This window comes from Enhydra lutris, unplaced genomic scaffold (genome assembly GCF_002288905.1).
Source record: "Enhydra lutris kenyoni isolate GAN:26980312 unplaced genomic scaffold, ASM228890v2 scaffoldscaffold18, whole genome shotgun sequence".
In the NCBI taxonomy this organism is placed as follows: domain Eukaryota; kingdom Metazoa; phylum Chordata; class Mammalia; order Carnivora; family Mustelidae; genus Enhydra; species Enhydra lutris.
In genome coordinates, this window is record NW_019154102.1 from 15867194 (window position 1) to 15888953 (window position 21760).

Below are 21760 nucleotides of genomic sequence, written 5' to 3' on the forward strand. Positions count from 1 at the left end.
GAGTGGATCAAAGAGAGGCCTGGGGAAGATAAGTGAGCACCAGGAGATCGAGAAGGGTCCAAGAGGCAAGGGAGAGAACCAGGAGGGAAATGTGCTCCCGAAGCCAAAACAGGGCGAGAAGGTCAACTGCACCAACCCCAGTACAGGCTGAGGGTGGGCCGGTCCTTCACACCAGTGAACTGTGACATCGGAGCTGGTTGTGCTCCAGTCAGAAGCAAACTGCACACACACCTCGCTCATCTTTTAACTGTTTATTGTATAATATAAAACTACAAAAGTAAGACTGCTCATTTCCATGTACATTTAATCTGTCCAATTGTTTAGATTACAGCCCAAACCTACATGTGAATACAGCTATCTGGGTTCCGATGTAACGTCCGTAATATTGCATAGAAAAGGCACAGCTCTCAGGTCTGTGGGGGAAAGGTTACACCTCCTTTTTGACAAAAGCCTTCCTCAAAAACCATGCACCAAACATCTCACTATGTACATATTTTCCTAAATCTTGTATTTGTTTGCTTGTCTGGACTGTATTTCTCTTCCAAACTTGTTATCCCCAAAACACGTCTGCAATTTTTATTGGCTTTGTCTGCCAGAGCATTTGATCCTGGCTAATTTTCAAGAACCATCAGACTCATTCTTAGAAGCACTGAGGACAATTGTACACAAGCAGGACACACACAGTTCGCTGCCCTCGGCAGTTACAGGAAGTTAACCATTCACGGCCAGAACTGGTTAAATATGCTCTTTTCAATATTTTCAGAAAAGGTATAAAGGTCCAATTTGTAACAGCAAGGTTTTGAAATTAAGACAATTCATATAGAGGGTAACAATTGCTGCACAAAGTAGAGTTTTGTTGTCTTTTTTTTACATCTGTCATTTAAGAAGGCTGCCCTGTGGTATTCATAATTCATTGTTTACCACAAAGGTGGTTAATAAATTTAAGCTTTAAAAATGATCTGTAAGATGATACTTTGGCTCTTTGGAGCTTATTTATTTAAGAAATTTTCCTTGATTGACCTCAGGGCAGTTGGGATACTCCACGGGGATATGGCAATAAAAAGCTCAATTGATAAAGACACTCGAGGTGTAGTGGAGGTTCTGGCTAGTTCTCACCCTTTGGTGTGAACGAGGGTGTCAGTGTGGCTGCCCCTTCTGTCATCAAGAGAAAGTGTTACTAAAAAAAGTTTAAAAATATCAATGCTTTGATGCTTGATTTTCTTAAAAATTTGGAGGTATTGAAACATTCCTCATCCATACCCTTTGCATATTTCAAACAGACCTACATTAGAGAAGAGGCGAAAACTGGATGTGGACCGTGCATACAAGAGAAGATCCAGGGGCCTGGCTCAGACCCCCTTGGAACACAGACTGACATTCCTACAAGAGAATACATTCCTACCATACATTCTTGCACATGGTACGATCCAGATGTTGTTAGAGCTCCACAGTCAAATAAATATATTTACACAGAAAAAAAAAAAAGGAATAAATAACTTATGAAAAAAATCACTTCAAATTCAAAACTCTTATGATTCTGCTCTCATCTTGTCATTTCATTGCACATCACTGTCAATTTTCCTCTCCCAGCCCCACCCAGCATGTCTTTCTCAGAAAGGCACCTCCAACTTGCAGGCTGAGTCCAGATGCCACGCAATGTCCTTTACGAAGGGGGAAGGCACGAGAGCCAGGTAGCATCTGGAAGCACTCCCACACTCAACCCGGGGCTTGGAGATCACACCCAGGCCACGTTCTTCCCTGTTGGGACATCACTTTGTGAAAATAAGACAACAGTCACTTGGACACTTGATGTTTTTGCTCTTTGAAAAATGGGCCCCTAATTTCCCACATCTTCCTCAACAGACCTGGAATAGCAAGCATTTATGGTGAGGGTTCAGCAGTAAAAAGCATTTATTTGCCTGCTGTTGTTGGGGTTTTTTTGTTTTGATTTGGAAGCCCAAGCCTTACAAATACGAGAGAGTCAGAGAACCATGTTTGGGCAACACTTTGCTACGCTTATTTGAACTGTTGCCCAACATATGGGATTTGTTTAAACACACGATTTGCTAATCCAACCAAAGTACAGTTGTTCTAAGTTACTGTAAATCAGTTTTTAACAATGGCAAATCAACTGCCTTACCCTGGTATTGTTCAGAATAATCAACACTATTGTGTCTGCACACGTATGTATGTGCGTGCGGCATGTGGGGAGTTTGCCGGGGCCTCCGGTTATCAGAAGTGCAGCGCCTGGGCTGCCTTGTTCTCCACAGGAAGAGGAAGCTCTAAAAACGGACAGGCACAGTGACACCGGAAGCATCTACAACAGGCCTCACCTCAGCTAGATGGTCCCTGGTCCTGTCAAAGGAAATGCCCCATCTGCAGCAGGGAGAGGCGTCCAGGTGGAGGCTGCCTGTAGGAGAACAAGTGCAGTTTGATCTCTCACTGCTCTGCTGAGGGGACAATTAGCCTTTGAAAACACATTCAAGTGGGGGAAAATGTAAATTCGAATATAGAAAAATTCAATCATACCATACACAAATCTTTTGCTTAAATGAGCAGCTCCTTCATCACAAATGTATTTGCTCTGCCATGTGCATTATAAAAATAAAACTATCTATGGCTTGTTTAAAGTGCCATTTTATAAAGCTGTCTTTTTTAATTGGCCAGAAAGACTCAATTTTATCCATGGCAAGAAGTGAGCAGAATTGGTGACTGAATATTGACAAATGACCAACAACAAAGACAACAACAATAACACAAATCCCATAATTTAAAAATTCTTAAATAAATATAAAAGTTATTCCTAAAGAAGCCATCTGCATTTCAACAATATAGGTTGTAACCAGCTAAAGTACCATTGGAAGAAAGAAAAAAAAAAAAAACTGAAACGAAAAGGCCATCAACAATTTCGGCAACAAGCATGATACATTGCAAATGTTTTTTTAAAATTAAATATACACCACTAGGAATAAAAAGCTACTTCTCAAGTGTCCTGGGGGTGGGATGCGGGGGTGTGGTGGAAGGGAAGCAGGGGGAAGGAAGAGGAACATGCATAGAGAGTCCTGTCTGTGTATTTGGGTAAAACAGCCTTGTAAAGTGTAGTTAAAGCAGTTGATTTGAGGAAGCAACCAGATTGGAAGCTGTGACATAATGGTACCATCTCCAGGTTCAAGAGCCAACGGATGTTACAAGACAGCACCCCAGGCTGGGCCGAGGTGAGCTATGCTCACTGTGGTGATCACGAAGATGCCATTTTCAGCACTTAGCAACAGAGGGAACAAAAGCTCTAGGGAAGGGAAGCTGGAAAAGACAACTGAGCAACACAGTGGATGCCTTCTGGGGTAGTTTCTTCCTTGTGAGCTCTAAGCATTGCAAACAGGGTTTAGTTCCACAAAGAGGTCAGTTACTTTTCAGAAAATTTTGTTCTCATGTAAAATTTCTGGTCCTCGTAAAAATTATGCCAAAAGGGAAAGATCTGGGTTTCTGTTTAAAAAAAATAAGAACAATTAAAAGCACAAACTTGGCATAAATACAGTGAGTATTCGGTATCAAGAGAGGGAGCTAAAGAGAACCATCACTTCAAACCTCCCCCCACCCCAGCTCCACGGGCCATCTCCCGCCAACTGCTTAATGCAAGTTTGATGAGCAGACGTGGCTCTGGCTTTGGAAGTCACACTGCTGGCGGGTGTTCGTGCCAGGGGGTCGGTGCCTGCGAAATTTGGGTGTGATATCGCCTGGCCCTTTCTTAAAGCAGTGTGTGTGTGTGTGTGTGTGTGTGTGTGTGTGTGTGTGTGTTTGCATTTGGGAACATCAACTGCGGGTTAATTTGATCCAATTTTCTCTTTGCACCAAACACATATAAAACATTACAACTCTATAAAAGTACAAGTGCAACTTGTACATCTGAAGTTTGCAGGAACTATGTGAGCAAATCCTATCAAAATAGCTATCTCATATGTATAAACAGCATTTGTTTTTAGAAAAACAATATCATAAACTGCAGAATCTGTACAAAAATATAAAATAAATTTGGGCAGCAGTTTCTAAACAGCCATGTAAATGCAACACTTAGGAGGAGTAGTTAATGCCTCTAAAAAGGCTGAATTGCCAAGTCAACCTATACAGGGCAAAAATGCCAGAAAAGGTACTGAGATTATCTAAATAATATATATATATATTTTTTCTCTTTTTACCTCTTGCAATAAAACTTATAGAAAAAATAGACAAATATGCACATGCAATTTACAACTTTTCCAACTTATTCCTTGTGCTTCACTTGAACTGTTTATTTTTGTCATTCAGCATAGCAACATTGTCTTCCAATGTAGTCTTTCCTATTCCAGGGCAGTAGGTCTCTGAGAACCACTCAAAAAAGCATATTAAAAGTGGTCATACGTGGATGAAGGCACTCCAACTCTGCTCAAAGCAAAAACTAGTGTGATCCTTGTGTAAAACGATCTTTTTCTCTGAAAAAGGCAAGCAAGGGTGCATGCACAGTGCGGAGAGCTGGGGGGTGCGGGGACACTCGCAAGGTCTGGGCAGCGCAGGCACCGGTCTAGGGCTCTTAGGAGCCGACCAGCACCTCCATGATGTGGTCCAGCTCAGTGAGGTCCATTTTGAAAGGCTGACTCGGGGCCACCGGCTGGCTGCTGTACGGGGCCAGAGTCTTGAGGAGGTCGTCTGCCGACACCGGGGCCATCTTGGAGGCCGTCCCTGCCGCGGACGTGCAGGGGTCGAAGTCATACATGGACGTGTCGATGTCTGCAAACAGGATGTCGTCCAAGGTCAAGTCTGTCAGAAAGCCCGTGGATGTCGTGATTTCAAAGTTCCCGGGCAGAGAGTCCATCAGCTTAGGGTCGTCGGGCCTCGGGATGCCCGGCGCGCCAGAGCCCCCTCGGGAGGTGTCGGGCGCGGCCGCGGCGGACCCTGGGGAGGTAGATGTGGGACAGAGCTCCTCGATCTCGTCCAGGGCGGAGGAGAAGCTGTCCTTCTCCGGTGGGGGCGCTGGAGCCGGGAGTCTGGCGGGAGCCGCGGGCGGCGCGGCCGGGGAAGTGCAAAACGGGGCGTCGTCATCCTCGAGCAGCGAGGCGGGCGTGAGGCAGGCCTCCAGGGGCGTAGTGCTTCCGAGGTCGCCGGCCAGCGCGGGCGGAGGCTGAGGCGGCGCGGGGGCGCTGAGTGCGGCCGGCGCCTCCCGGTAGCTGGCGCTCAGCGAGTCGGGCGGGGGCGAAGCAGCGGCGGCCAACACCGGCCTCAGGCTGCCTTCCTGTTTGAGCTCCTCCTGGATCCGCCGCAACATGTTGTTGATCAGAACGGTCTTTTGCAAGCTGGGCTCGGTGAGGGGCCTGTGGTTATAGAGTTTCATAAGGGAAATGTTGAAGATAGTCTGGCGCTGTAAGGTGTAAGACACCTTGGATGGCCCATCGGAGGGAGACACGATTTTGCCTTCCAGCCCATCTTCATGCTCATCAAACTTCCGTTTTTCTCCTTTACCCAACATATATCTGCAAAGGGGAAAGGAAGGAAGTGGAATTAATCACATGAAAATGAATTTCTCCCTTTAAAAAAAAAGGCACTGATTCGGCGGTCAGGAGTTGGGACTTGAGCTCCTTGCCCAACGTTGGTTAGAAGAGATGAATTAATTGGGGGAAGATCTTTTGGAATGCGAGAGCATTGGGAAATCTACCTTTGTATGCTGTGGAGCGATTTTTATCACTAGGTAGTCTGGAGAATGTATTTCTTGAGAAATGTGTACGACACAGACAAGTTAAACGTTACCATGGAAACCATGATTTTTACTTTCTCCACTCGTGCGCTTGCGTTGGCTTGCCTAACATTACCATGCAGGTTCCATTTCCCTCCCCCAAACAGATTTATTTTTAACGCCCAAGAAAACACTCGCAATGCTATGACCTAACAGATAAAGGTGTCACAGATTACAGCTTGAAAACATCTTGAATGATTAAAAGAACCTAGGTGTTGAAGTGGGTAGAAGGGCATGGACAATTTTCGTAGAACCCCGTGTGCTTTCAAAATTCCTTTTCCTTCCTCATTATGCACAGAGCTTTTCTGCCTGTTTGGTGACATGTGGTGAAGCTCTTAGCCTGTGTCAAATGACCACAGTGATGGAGCTGCCACCGCTTTTCATCCTAGAATAAAGTGGAGGAATGTGGCTTTCCCACCCTTAGTGCCAATGGCTCAATTTGACTGCATAAGCTACCTCTGAACGCACTGGACGAACTTAAAAGTAATTTGTTCTGATTATAAGCACTGCTGTTTGAGTACGGGAGACATTTCATAACAAATACCTACTGTGATTCCAGAGATACATACGTATTTCAAAGAAACAACCACCTCCTATCTCAGACCTTGAGTATGTGGGAATGGCTTGAATTTTAACTCCTGCCCCACCTCACGTGCTGCTCCCAACCTAGGCCACCTCCTTGCCTGCTCTTGCCTCAGTGAAGACCCCCTCAGGGGGCTGCACCTTCTGGAGAGTGGTCCTTCCTTTCAGAATTTCCACCATCAAGACTACTGGCCTTCGCCTCATAGACCTCACTTGCTAACCATTAATCAAGGAAGTTGTTCTTCTGCCATCCAGACCAGGAAACATGGTTCTCATTACTCCAGGCCTGTGCTTCCTACCCACACCCCCCACCTCTGTAGCACTTACCCACAGAAGAGTGTTAATCCTCCCCTCAGTGCCACTCACTCATTGATCTCTTCATATACAAGCAATTTGTACTTATCCGACTTTTCTTCTAAAAGCGACTTGCCTTTACTGAATTGCTTCAGCTGATTCACGTGGAGCCTCGCTGAATCCTTTATATTTTACTCATTCTGCATCTATGCTATCCTGGGCACTCTGCCAGAAAGAGGGTAGTCCAGCAGATGAATAAAGCCTGGTCTTCAAGGGGGTGAAAATCATCTACACCTCATTCTCATTTTGAGTTGAGTCTCATCCTAAAGGAATAAGGCTAACCATAAAAAAACTCACAGATCTTCCTTGCGAGAATTTGTTGAGGAAGACCACGCTGCCCACCCCCACTCCCCCAAGCAGACAAACATGCGGGTGGTCACGGGGCACACGAGTTCCACCTGCAGTGACTGCCTCCACACGCCTCAGTCCCTGGGAGAGAACAGCCATAACCCAGCAATGTCAGTCAGCTTGAGGATTTGTTAATGTTTGTAAAGAATCTAAGTTACTTGTATGGAACGCTCTCCCTCATGGAAACATTAAGACAATGGATGTCGATCACAAGGACCAAAGACCAGTCCCATAATGTTCTATGAGGCAAGGAAGATATGGTGGTAATAACTCTTGTATCTACTACTTCACAAGACAAAACATTTCCTATTGTTTAGTGCTAGAAAGTCTCATTTGTGTATATACTTTGCATAGAACATTTCCCACCTAAAGTATCTGCGCTCATTTTAACTTGAGTGTGAATCAGAGAGGAGGTGATTTCATTTCACATTACAAAACACTTTCTCCTTTATGCCTTAGAAGTGTTACTGGACGACTGTGTTTTGAAACAGTTATACTGTTTGTTATCTGCCTAAAATTTAAGCATTTAAATATTCGTTTCTAGGAAAATATCAGTTTTGCCAAAGAGCTCACCAAGTGCATTTAACTCTCATTATAAAGCTGGTAGATGGTCTATGTTATAGGTTATAATGTAATAGTACCCAATACATGTAAATCTGTGTAAGACGACACAAATGCAGAGAAATATACTCCCAAAGAGTGTTGCTCAAAGCGTGGTCTGCAGAAGGTGCCAGTCTGTGAATTGTTACTGGCCCATGAGGAGTTAAAGAGAAATACTGTATTATTTAGAAATGTTTAACAGCATATTTACAGAGTAACTGTATGTCTGCAAGTCTAATTTCTAAAATGAGGCTTCTGTTTTTGTCTTTGTACTTAAATTTCATTTCTCTATTAAGTATTTTTATATTTTACATAAGTATTCATCTATGAAAGAAAAAACAAGATGGTTCTTCATCACAAAAAGTTTGAGAAGCACTGTCCTCAAATGTAAACCAGAATCAAATACCAAACAACTAAAAACAAATTAGTAAGCTCACTGCCACTTGGAATTTTTATTGGTTTTCTGGAGGAGAGGGAATAGCTAAAACAGTGTAGGCTTTTCTTTGTCTTCTAGTCATCGATATAGGATTGTCTTTTAAATACTGGTTGCCAGAATAAACAATAGGGCTTTCTCAATAACTTTCTCAATAAGGATTACTTCTCTAGAAATTATCAATGAATCGATAAAACTCGAATATTTACCAAGCATGCAGTACTAGGCATTTAGCAGAATTCCCATAGCTGAAGGAGATCGGTGGTGATGTTTTCGAAGAGATTTCAATGTGAGAAGCACTTAATTTCCAATTACAATGATCCAGCTGGTCATAGCTGTGTGATAATCCCAATGATTTAGGAACAGCCTGATAAGATGTTGTAATGCTGGAAGAGGAAGGAGGAGGACCCTTGTAAGCAAAATCTGTGGGCAGGACAGACAAATCGAAGCTTGGATGCTTTTCAAAAGTGTAAATAAGAGCCCATGACAGAGTGTCTCTAAGCAGGTTAGCCTTCATTTCACTATGGCATTTTATGAGGCCAGGCTGGCTCCACACACCCAGCGAGACTGCAAAATGCACACAATACTGATTTGTAATCCTGATTCTACTGAGATTTTTTTTTTTAAGGATTTTTAAATTTTATTTTCAGCATAACAGTATTCATTGTTTTTGCACCACACCCAGTGCTCCATGCAATCCGTGCCCTCTCTAATACCCACCACCTGGTTCCCCCAACCTCCCACCCCCCTCTACTGAGATTTTTATAGAAAGGAATAAAATGCAACATGATAAAATCCAGTCCACCTTTTCGCTTAAAGGCTTTAGATTTAAAATTTTTTATTAAAGGTTAAAGTTTTTCCAGAGTTTGAGTAAAACATTGAGTCAAGTGTTGCCACTGACCACGTTCAGAAGAGGCCTCCAACTCCTTGGGGTGGGAGGTTTTGAGAACTTTCTCTCTTAGGGCAGGTGTTAATGACTACCTCCTGGAGCAGGGCACGGTTCAGAGAAGGAAAGACCAGCCACTCAAGAACCTAAGGGCAAAAAGCCAAATGGTGTCCCTGCGCCTGGAGCTGGGCTAGCCAAATCCAGGGTCAGCAGCTCCTCAGAAGCCTCTTTCCTCAGGCAAACTAAGAAAATAACAATAGCTCTTTAAAGCCCGCGATTGGAGAAGCATGTGACCTTTGAAAAGGCCTCACGGCTGGGGCTCATTAAGTGCTTCAAGGTTAACACTGGAGGAGAGGCTGTTCTGCTGTTCCTGACTCCCAGACCCTAGCTGTGCGGTACTGAAACCGACACCAGGACAATGGACCTGAAGTTCACCGAAAGGAGGAGCTTGTGACAAGTGTGGCTTCTAGGCCATCCAGAGACCTGACACCAGTCTTTGTCTCCTCTCTTGGCTTGGGAAGACTTTAGCCCAAACCACAGGTCTTCTACCCCATTTTTCAGTCAAAAATCCAAAAAGGACCCTGAATTTCAGGGCTGGTTAGAGACAACGCCCCCACAATGGAGTAAGGAGGGGGTTGCTTCCTCCCCTTTCTGCCCCTCCAAAAAGGAGCCTGAAGCCAACTACAGACACTTCTCTTGGATATTCGGTGGTTTTTAATATAAGGTTCATGATAAAACACCCTTCTTTCCAATAAACCTGTTAGAAACAAATGCCTAGCATCCTGATTTTCTTAACATAAATTTTAGCAAGTATTTACTACGGCAAATTGAGCTTTGAAGATAAAGAGCAACCCATGGTAGCAATATAATGAAAACTTCTCTTCCAGAGTTTTCTAGTAAGCTTAACACTGAATACAACTCTATATACAAACCCAGCTTTCAGTTGCACAACTTTCATCAGAAAGGACCTTGCCCTCAAAGGCTACAATCTGCTTGGGCAAATGATCAAAAGTAACAAAGGGTCACTAAAACATTCCTCAGAAGAAAAAGGACCAGGAACACAGGGGCCTATATTACCTCACTATGGCAGAGTTTGCACTTCCAGATTCTTTTCTTTTCCTTTTTTTTTAGATTTATTTATTTGAGAGGAGAGAGCATGAGCGGGGGTGGGGGTGGGTGCAGACAGGCAGAGAGGGAGAGAATCTTCAAGCAGACTCCCTGCTGAGCCTGGAGTTGGATGTGGGGCTAATCTCAGGACCCCGAGATCATGACCTGAGCTGAAATCAAGAGTCGCTGCTTACCCAACTGAGCCACCTAGTCGCCCCTGCATTTCCAGATTCTGAGTGACTCCCCAGAGCAAGGCATGTGAGAGTTATTATGGGCTAGGGTGATGAAAAACTTTTGGAGATAGGATTTGAGATTTAAATTTAAGGCGGGATTGTCTCTTAAGGCCTGTTTCCTAATCCTGACGGTAAGCACCATGAGGGCAGACTCTGTCTCATTCATCATTGTATCCTCAGGACAGGGCAGTCTCGGACACATAGAAGATGCCCCATAAACAGCTGCTGACTAAATGAATGGTGAATGGAAAGAATGAAGAAAGAGTCTGTGGGACAGCCAGGGAACTGAAAGACATAGAGATGTGTGTGTCTTTGTCCCTGTGAACTGTGCATGGGCGGGAGGGTCTGAGAAAGAGGAGAACTGAACAGACCTCAGAGGCGGCAGCTGTACAGGATGGGACATTGGTAAGGCAAAGCAGTGAGATAGAGGCACATCTGGTGGGCAGGGAAGCCTCAGCTCAGAAGGCTGTCTCACAAATGCCTGTCACACTCCTCAAATTTGGGCAAGTACTAGATTCACCTTGAGGTGAGTAACACAGAATGCTGACCCCCTGCCCGCAAGATTCTCTTTCACAGGTCAAGTATGGGACCCAAGAAGGCATTTCCAGGTCTCCAGGTAATGGTGGTCTGGGGACCCTATTTCGTGAACCACAACTTCTTCTTTTTCCCCTCCAGCCTTTTCATATTTAAGCCTGTGGATATTTTTACCCAATTAATCATGAGTCCAAAGGTCTTCCCTATTTGTGTCTAAGCAAGTAAGGGAAAAAAGAGAAATGAACAGAGTTTTTGCAAAGGCAATTGACAAATGGCATTAAAAAAAAAAAAAACCAACTCTATGCAGAATTAAGGTGTCTTTGGCTCAATTTAATGGTAAAGTCCAGCTTCTCAGCCTGATACATCAGATCCCACCAGCTCAGTGGGACCCAAATTCTTCTTGCTGTGATCTTAGAGTGCAAGGTAGTGAGGCCTCAAGCCCAGCATCCAAAAAGGAACTGAAACAGTACCTACATGTTACCTATGTGTTACCCATGTATTAAAAGGCTAACATTTCATAGCTTTTATATTGTTAAGGCATTAAGGGAAAAATGCAAACTTAAAAAAAAAAAATCAAAAGTTCTCTTTAACTCGGTGTTTTTCAAGTTTTTAAAAGCTATGTTTTAAAATAAAAAAAAAAAACCCTCTCCTTTGATGCTATTTGAACTGTCAAAAATAAGTGTTACATTTAAATTAAGATTATTAAATCTGCTTTCACAAACTACTACTTCCGTCATTCTCCCCCCACAACCCATTGCTTTAACCTGCAGGCTTCTCCACAGCCCTCTGGGGCCTCCCACAGACAGGTCCACGGATGGCAGTGCTGCTGACCCAGCATCCCCACGGCGTCCTGTGGTGGTCTGAATGGGAAGCCTCCTCAGCCCACCATAAGGGCTGACTTTCTGGCTTTCTATGTATGGGTCAAAAAAGGATGTAAATCATTACTTCAAAACACCTCAAGGCCCAACTGGTTCATACCTTGTGTACATTTTCAAGAGCCTGTTCCAATTTCCTTTTGTACTAGTAAATAAAAACTAGAAAGCCACTGTTTTCCCTTCTTGGAATTGTAGCAGGCTTCACAATTAAGTGACATGTTGTTTTAAAAGTCAGTTACCGAGGCAGAGCTAAGCCATGGTATATGCAGTCAGGGAAGGGTGGCTACAAGGTGGGCACGGCTTCTGGGGAGCTGGTCACCAGCCTGTACACTTAGGATCTACGCACATATCTGTAATAATACTGTACTTTAGTTAAAATGCTTTAAAAACACTAGTTAATAGCTCTCAAGAAAAAGGCTCCCAGTTCAAAGGGGAGCTTTGAGAAGCCATATCCCTAATCTTTTCATCTGCATCCTCCAGGGTGACCTCCAATGTGACTGTGGCTGAAGGGCACAGCAGTACCCATGCTGACACTAAAAATCATAAAAATGAGATATTTACAGTGGTGCCAACAATTCAGAACAATGGTTTGTCCTCACGGATCAAGCTCATTTGAAGAAAAAAGAAGCTAAGAGAAAATGTGTGACAAGTGTCTACGAAAAGGCTAGCAGGGGCTATTTCCCCATCTGACATCCTGTGCAGCCAAAACCTACCGCCTTTTAAGTGGAAAAACACTTTCTTTCAGTTTCTTTTGGGGGCAGTGGTAGAAAGAAGGAGTGTCCCTGGCAAAATTATTGTGTGTGTCACAGACTTCCAAGACCCAAAGAGAGGCCAGCCAGAGAACTGGCTCTGAGACAACTTCTGAGACACGGAATATTCTCATTTCTCTTCTCCGCACCCCATATACTTGCCGTAAGATGCATTCTCTATCCTGTTTTTGAGGTGGTCCAAACAGAGAGCTTCTGTGCATAAGAGAGGACACTTCCCAAGAGCCACAGGGCACAACTCTGAGAAATGGTTCTTCCACTGTCAGATTGTCACACAGCAACTCCCAGGCAGGAAGGAAAAGCCTGATCCAACTTTAATGGGAGGAAGCCACATTTGCTTAGACAACTTTCTATGCTGTTAAAATGTTACACCTTAAAAAACACACAGAACTCAGAACTCTGATAATGTCTACCCTTCTAACACCCTCCCTCCTACAAGTAACAACAAAACACACCAGGAGAACAAAAAAGCCACCCTGAAAAGGACATGGTAGGTGGGGGGAGAGGGGGCAGGTCATAGAAACAGCAAACAGAAACAAGCCCAGTCCTCCAAGGGCTCACTATCTATGGCTGTGCCCTGTGCCTCGCTGCTCCTCGAAGTGGGGCCAGAAACCCGAGTGCAGGGGTGGGTGGTGACATGAGGGGGCGCGTGGAGAGCAGGAGGGTGTAGAAAGGGGTGGGGGCTATGGAATCAACCCTCCCAAAGGCTGCCTTCAGACCCCAAAGTGACTGCCTCTGGCCTCGGGGAATGGCGGAAAGGGCAAAATTCCAACGGGGAGAAAGCCTCTCTGCTTATTTACTGACAGTGTAAGGACTCCCAGAAGACACTTGGAAGGGGGGGAATGTTAGTAACAGAACCCCTAAAACTGCGTGCCTCGGGAAAAGTTATTTTTTTTTAAACAGCAAAATAAAACAAACAAACAAAACCCAAGCAAAGCTCATCCAGGATGAGGTCCCTGCAGTAACATCCATGCTAATTGGTAAGTAAGACAAAGCCTTCCCTAACAAATCAGCAATGTAATTATGAAGCCAGTCACTAGATGAAGCCAGTTAGGCGCGCTCGGGTGCTAGTCTGCAGCTGTAACCCGACACCACTGTTGGCGGCGGTGCCTCCTCCCGGCTCTGCACCCTGCGCGGGGGGACTCGGGCCGCGGGGCACCGGCTGCTCGCCGCTGGTCAGACATCGCATTGCCACGGAGACCCAGGGAACAATCCTCCCTGTCTTCCTGACAGCGCCCCAAAGCCTAGAGATAAAACCAAAATCCCGCCAGGAAGTCCACCTCTCACTCAACCAAAAAAAGAAAGAAAGAAAAACAAAAACTTTCACTGTTTGGGAATGTCTTCTAAAGTCCATGTTTCAAGAAACTCTAGCTCTCCCCTCTCAGGATTTTCACCTCTATGCTTCCATTAAATTGAAGACCCTTTCAAACACTGTTGGTTTGTCAAATACCGTCTTTTCTCTTGGAAAAAGGAAAGGAAAAATGTAAACGCGGACAACTAACTGCATTTAGTTGGCAAACCAGACTTAAATTCTGAGAGAGAATGTTTCGAGTGAATATTTCTTTGAACTATACTATGGCCTTGTTAATAAACAGCTGGAAAGAAAAAGGGGCTTTTTTAGAATGTAACTGTTAAGTAGTATAAAATGTTTCTAACATCCTGTCTTACAGGATCCTCTACCAGCTAGGAATTTTAGATTTTAAGGCTAAGTCTTAAGAAGATTGCGGGGGGGTGGGGGGTGAGACACCAGTCCCCTTCTTCCAAAGACAACGGAAATTCTAACAATTATTTTATTTTACCTAAGGATTCTGACTAAAAGCACCACACCCTTAAAGGAAAAGATTGAGCAGAAATATACAGAATCTGAACGGAAGTTAACAAAATCACAATCAATACATGATGCCTGGATTTGCGTTTAAATCCTCTAGAAAAAAACCTGGCCATGTAAATAAAACAAAATTGACACAATGTTGACAATTACTGAAACTGGATAATAAGTATGAGGGGATACATTACACTGTTCTCTAACTTTTAAGTGTTTGGAATTTTCCATAATAAAAAGTTAAAAACACATACACAAGACACATCAATACATATGTTTAAAATGCTACAAATTCAAAAAATCAAATAAGCACAATAAATTATTTACACCCTCAGCGAGAACTATTCTATTAACTTGATAGGTTAGTTTACACAGAAGAAAGCTGTGTAAACAAGCATGCCCAGTACAAGTCAACTCCTTTCAAACTCTGAAAGACAGCACATCACATCCAGCCACAAGAGGGCGCAGCAGAGCAATAAGGCACCCCTGAAGTCTGATTATTACTGCAATTCTACCTATTCCTCTCTCAAAGTATACAGACTTCCGAGATTGTTCCCAAATTCCAGTCTACACAGAACAGTGCTAAGCAAGCCAAGAGCCTTGCCAAGACCAAAGTGAATTATGTTATGCTATGGTGCAGACTCTGAAAATACTGTACGTAGAAAGTTTGCTGCCTGTGTATAGGTGACACTGATGTTTCCAAAACCATGGTTAAAGCCCTTGGAGGGTTCCTGAAGTGAGAACATACAACAACAATGACAAACATACAAACCCACGTCATAAGGTGAGGACTTGGAAAAGCCAACAGTTCAACATTGCCAGCAGGGGTCCTAAAGTAGACTCCCAACCACAGAGTGAGTTAGTCTCAATGTTAGCATTAAGAATTTTACCAGTATTGAAAAGCCTTCAATAATCCTACTGCCTCTTAAGAACAAGAAACTACTTCTACACTGAACAGATATGGCTCCAGGCAGTTATTTGGGAAAACTTCATAAAGGATACTAGGGAGGAGCCATTTAATTGTAAAATGTAACAAAGTTAACCTTAGAGAGATAATGAAACCAGTTACTGTGTAACTACTTGCTGAAATTTTTTCTACTCAAATTACAAGTTGAGGTTCTATGCTGAGGTTCTAAATACTAATGTCCATAAGCAATTAACTATTAACACCAATCTTTCCATTTGAAACTGTTAATATAAACATATTATTTATGATAATTTATAATCATTTAAATTATGATGCTAATTCATACTAACTTGGTGTCAGGAATATCTTTAGCATGATGAATCTAAAGACTTATAATCAATTATGGAAAAACATTCTTAGATTTTAATTTCTTTCTTTCCCTTCAGAGAATGTGATAGCCAGCCTTGCTTGCCCCACCCCCATTCCCGTGCATAATGAAAATATTTTTTTCTCCTGTATTTATAATTGCTTGGATGGGACTCTGGTTTCAACCCTCCTGTAGCGTCTTTTCCCCAAAGATACCTTGTTTTTCCCCTCACATTAGAGATCCGTAATAAACAATGGCAGGGGGAATAAAAGGCTTAGGGTAGAAACCCAATGCTTTGCCAAAAGTAAGTGACAGTTCTTTGTATTTTTTTTTTTAAAGAGGATCATCAGATCTATAAAACAGTCACACTAAAACAGGCAAATGTAATTTGTTAGAATGAATATGTATAAAATTAAATAAACTTTTATTAAACAAAAGGTTGCCTTTCAGGTTTTCTTAGCCAACTATCTGCCACTGAATGAAACTAAGAAACTAAGTATGTATACTACACATCAGGAAACATTTTTATAGAAGTGTTTCTTAAAGGCAATGAGTAGTTTTTCATCTTTGAGTTCAAATTCAGGACGCTTTAATACTGTGAAAAGTCATTTTAAAGAAGATGTGTTATAAAATAACAAACATTTCATCTTAACTTCTACATGCAGTCTAGTTTTTTTTTTTTAATTTACATAATGAGTAAAACCGAACATTGTACTATATGGTCTAAATCTGGATTCCTTAAAAGAAATTTCTACATGACATACATGAGAGGATAAAAACTGAAGGTATAGGATAACAGAAATAGACTTAAGAGACACATAAATGGGAGGAAACTATTCAACTGTGTGCACCACAGTCCATCCATACGCAGAATCAGCATGTCTATTTTAGTTACTCCTAAAAATTAGGTAGGCTAGTGATAAAGTTTTACAAAGACAATTTAAACTTCGTATCATATACTTGAATAAGTCACAAAGTAGAAAAAGAAAATGAGGAAACACACTAAACTTGAGAGCAGTGAATAATACTTTGTAAAATATGCCAGCCATTCATATTTAAAAATAATTACTTGGAGCTACTTTGAGATAAAATGTATTTCTTTCAGAGGACCTCTGCATACTGACAATTAGTGACCCATGGTACACAAAGTCACTTAGTCAAAGACAATAAAAATAGAGAATGTCACTGAATGTGATAAATATTTATTTTCTAAGGAACCAACCTCTCAACATTTCAAAGCTCTTCGATGATCCCTAAGGAGAGCCTGCCTCCAGCCAACCACACTTGCTACCCCTAACATTCCATTCACCCTGCCTATCTTCAGGAGTCTCAGAAGCAAGAAGGCAGGTGCCACCTGAAGAATCCACACTTTGACTTTGTAAGTCAGCTACCAATAGACCACTAACAATCATCATCAGATGAAATCTATTTTATTTTCCATTTCTGGGTGTGGTAAAAAAATATTTTTTAAAAAACCAGCCTGTTTTAAAAACTACTCAGAAGAGACCATCACCAAATTCATGACAAGCAGAGAGGCAGCCAAAAATGTCTTCTTCAGCTGCAGACCACAGAACTCAAATTCCTCTGCTGGTTCACTTCTCTCTGACAGCAGGAAAGATAGAGAAGTACACATACATGCATATGGAGGTTCCCTCCTCCAAAAAAGAGACAAATCTGAAAAGCAAATCTGTATCATGTGTCATTATAAAATGGGATAACCACTCAGAGAGGATCGGTTTAAAACAGTTGCCACGTCATTATCTCACTTGCGTGGCTAGAATTTTATGCAAACCTGTTCTGGTGGAGAGATGACCTTGGGACTTTCAGATTCCCTGACTTTAACTCGGGCAACACGTCTAAACACCAGGGTGGGGTGCTCTGGCAGCTCTGCTGGAAGCCCCAGGAGCTGCAGCGTGCCATGGGTTGATAAGCAGCCAGCCAGGAGAGGAGAGCGAGGAGTTAAAGGTTCGTTTGCAGCAAGGAGCATATCAGCATGTAACTTTCTGACCAAGCCACATTCAGGTCGTTCTTTTTCCTTTTGTTCCACAGATTCACACAGCCCACTACAAACATGAGTGTTCATACGTAAGATGCCCTGAAGAGCCCGAATCCCTTCCCCTTCACTGTTCTACAAGGAACTCCCTAGAACCAGAAAAAATGCTTAGTTTAGGGGCTTCTGGTCAGTTAACCACCTATGAAGACGGTTAAAGCAAAAGCCTCTGAACCAGGCACTCTGCAAAGTTACAGTTTCTGCAAAGAGACAGAAAGCTAGTAATTCAGACATGAATTAGTTTTAAGAACTTAGGTTTGCTGCTACCTGGAGTCACTAGAGAAACAAAGCTGCCTCTGGGCACCTAAACTAGTCAGACCTGCTGTAGCAGTTGCGAGGTGGCTCCAGCTCTGCCCTCCACTCCCCTCCCTCCAGCCCCCACCCCACGCAACAGCACAGCTCACTCCACTCGGGGCGGTGCCACGCCTGGCACACTCACGCCTCATTCTGCCATCCTCGCTCAGAGGCAGGGCCCGTGCTGCACACATAGCCAGTGTGCAAGGGTAAGGGGCGGCTAGCCAGGCCAGCAGATGCTGACTCCATTCTGAACTGAGAGCGGCCGTGGGTACAGAACACGGCTTCCATGATCCCGGGTTTCGAAAATAAATCAAATTGTGATATTTGTGTCAGTGAATCCCGGCAGGTATTTCCAATTAAGTGCAGATGAGGGACAGAAGACCTTGAGAGGAGACAAATGAGCTTTTCCAGCTTTTGGAGCCCTCTGACCACAAAGAGAGATTTCCAAAAGGGAGTTTGCATTGTCTGCCTGAAGTGCTTCGTTTAGATGATAAGCAGTTGTTTTGCCCTGTTAAAAGTCATACATTTTCAAAAAATTTGGGATGTTTTTATTTTGAAAATTTTATTTGTGTTTCAATGAAAATTTTTAGACAGCCAAGCATGTTTTTTTTTTGTCTCATGATCTTCAAGAAAAAAAAAAGAAAGAAAAAGAAAAAGAAAAAAAAAAAAACAAAAAAAAAACACAAGGCATCTATTTATTACCCAGAATAGGAATGTCGTCTTATTGGCCTGACATATGCCATTCACAGATTCATACAAAGAATGAACTGCCACACAGTGCTCATGGAGAAAGACACTGCTCCACACAATGAGTGATGGGCGCTCCAGGGGACAGTTCTGTTCACAGGGTTTCCCAGCATCTACACAGAGGGCAGAAGTTTGCTTTTCATAACAACTGCACTGGCCATTGGAGACAATTTTTTTTTTTTTTTTAAGACACGCCACCTTTGGTTAGTAGCTGTTTCCTTCGAGAATATTAAAACTAAATTAAATATCCACATACTTTTTAATCAGGAGTCCTAGCTTATGGGTTTCTATCATTGGTTTAAGTAACGATATCAACAGTAGGTAGAAAATTATGGTTTACGCATACGCAAGTGGCTGGAGAATTCTGTATGTTCTGTTGGTCTGTATTAATTAATGGAAAAACCTATGAAGGTAGGCATTACCCTTCCCGCAAGGCCACTTTTCACTTAAAACTGAAGCTTGCTCTTTGGTGCCTTTAGCATATATGTGATCTTTGGACTCAGTAATCAAAGAGACCTCTTTCTCTTTCTGTCCTTAACCAATAAACTACTTCAACTAGAGCCATCTCCTACAGGATATGCCATCACAATAAATATGAAATTTCTGTAGCAACAAAATTTTAAAACAATTCTACAAGTGAATTAAAGTTCATATTACTAAATACCATGTTTTTAATCTACATATAATATTGACAGTGATCTTGATTTTTCTGATGTAAATGAAATATAAAATAAAGCGCCATGCTCTTACTAGTGTTCTTTAACAAGAAACTGCAGCAAAAAAACAAACTCAAAAAGTTTCTGTTGTAGCTTTTACCTTTCTGAGTTAATTAAAGTGTAAAATATTTTGACAGAGAGTAGCCTCGTAGTATAATTTGATACTGATCATTTCTAATATGCCACTTCAGAAAAAAAAACCCTTTATGCATCTGTCTATATTTTTTTTACCTCCCCCCTACCCTTTTTATGTTTTGTGTATGTCTTTCTAAAGTAAACTACTTCTATTCTGCCACTGGAGCGTTATTTAAAATAGTGGATGACAAAAGTATCAGTTGCTACATAAATTTGAGTGAGTTTTAAATTAGCAAAATTTTTACTCTTTTCTATGCTCATTATTAGTAATTCAGGGTGTGGCAATTGGATAAAATTTATATTTCAATTTCTCACTAAAAACACTCCCAAGGGGGACAATTCAGTAAACGGGAGCCTAAAGAATTTCAAAATCTGAATTAATATCCTTCTCTTGGTTCCTAAAGGGAAACACGCCTGAGCAGCTGTTACCTAAGAAGCTGTGACACTTGCCTGACAATAACACAGTTCCTTAGGACACTTCTTGTTGTATACTTGGTTGGTTTTATAAAACGTGAATCCTCTCTCCTACCTGTTGTAATAAAGCAAGGAACAGACTGAGTGTCAAAAAAGAAAAAAAAAAGTCAAACCATTTCATCAGATTTCTCACCTGACAGCAACATGGTTATGGGGGGGGGCAAAAATTATTTTCAGGGCTCCCAAACTTGATTACATTAACATATAATTCTTCTAAGTAAATCAATGAGGCTAAAGGAAAACTTTCTAATACATGTCTCTCTTTTTCTCCTACAAAGAAACTGATAAACTTAATAGGAAAGCAGAGATCCATGAACAAGCTATTCTTGCTCAGGCTAGAAGCTGGGTCTTGCGATGAGTATTTTCACCCTCGCAGCACACCCTCCCTTGCTCAAATCAGAATAGACTGCTATAAAAAGTGGGAGCAATGGGAGGAGCTCCTAGAGTGAGGCATGCCTTCTGGTTAGCTGAGCAACTATCCCCTTCACCCCCCCCCCCCGGAAGCAAAACAATGAAGAGGCTCTCAGGTGGACTGTCCTCCAGGGGTTGAGTGGGGCCAAGAGCCCACTTCAATCTTGTCAGAGACTAGACCCTAATTATAAAACGCTACTTTGAACACTTGAGGCCTCAGGGATCCTATTGGCTGCTACAACTTCTAGGTTCCTTACACACATTATGGACATTTCTTAACATATATTGGGAAATCAAAGAGCATATTTCAAGAACAAAGCTTGAAAACACTTACTGTCTTCCTTAAGACTGACTGGGGCTGCTCAATTCAATTCAAATAAAAACTGCTGTCTTCGGAGGTGTATGTCTCACCCTGCTGGTTGCCCTTCCCCATCTAGTGCCTCTAAAAACTAACTTTCTACCACTCAAAACATCATGCAACTCCCCAGTTTGAAAGCAGAAAGTTATTCTAAGACAAACTATACCTAATCTTTTTGTGAACTTTAAGACTAAACCCAAAACACTCCCCCATCTCAATCTATTATGGCAACTTCTGCTAAAGGTAAGCTAACTGATGGCCAAGAATAAAAATTAGAACAACTTATGATTTTCTCTAGATCCAATGGCCCTCTGAGGCACCCTCTGTCTTAATGGTACAAAGTCCAGGGCCAGGGACAGCTGGCTCCCCTCGGCCCCCTCCCTTTCGGTCATAGGCGGTTACCACCAAGATGACTTGTAGATTTCTAACTTAAAAGCCAATTGGACGTTAAGTTTAATACACACATATATTCAAAATCAATTCACTTGTCACGGGTGAGAGGAGGGTAGAGAGGGATGTTTTCAAGCTGAAAACACAGAGAAACTCACAGAAACACACTATAGCAAGTTGGATGCAGACTCGGTCACGGAACCCAAAAGTGAAGCAGCCTTTACTCCAGCAATCCGAGCCTTAAAAAAAGAAGTCTCGTACGTTCACAACAACACAACGGTCACAACGCGCACACACATCTCGGCTGTAAAAGCGACAGCTCCAAGCTCACTCCGCCCCATTGCTGGGCTCCGCTTAGCTCCCGACCCCCTCCTGACCCGGGTCCGTGACTGCCCGTCCCCTGCCCTTCCCCCAGCAGGTCTGCCCGCGTACGATGGTGGCGGGAGGAGGGGGCCGGGGGGGGGGTTCCCCGACCATCGCCCCGGGGGTCTAAGCAGTGGGAGGGAGCGCTCCTCCGGGTACCTGCACCAGGCCAGGTCCGTCTAGCCGAGGCGCCCTCGACCCTCGCGGCCGCCCGGGCCCCTCCTCCGCCCTCCGGGCTCTCCC

At 42.9% G+C, this 21760-nt stretch overlaps 1 protein-coding gene across 3 annotated transcripts in view; it reads right to left on the bottom strand.

Moving 5' to 3' along the window:
- Positions 1 to 242: 242 nt before the first annotated feature.
- The window catches only part of LOC111148164 (SERTA domain containing 2), a 118243-nt gene continuing 96725 nt past the window's right edge, over positions 243 to 21760 (bottom strand). For 2 of the 3 annotated variants that reach the window (XM_022504609.1, XM_022504607.1), the window contains exon 2: positions 243 to 5501. In XM_022504609.1, the coding sequence (XP_022360317.1) occupies positions 4565 to 5497 (933 nt within the window). In that variant the 5' untranslated portion in view covers positions 5498 to 5501 and the 3' untranslated portion in view covers positions 243 to 4564. Of the gene's footprint in view, positions 5502 to 8287; positions 8465 to 21760 lie in introns of all 3 variants that reach the window. The other variant, XM_022504608.1, reaches the window with a different exon arrangement.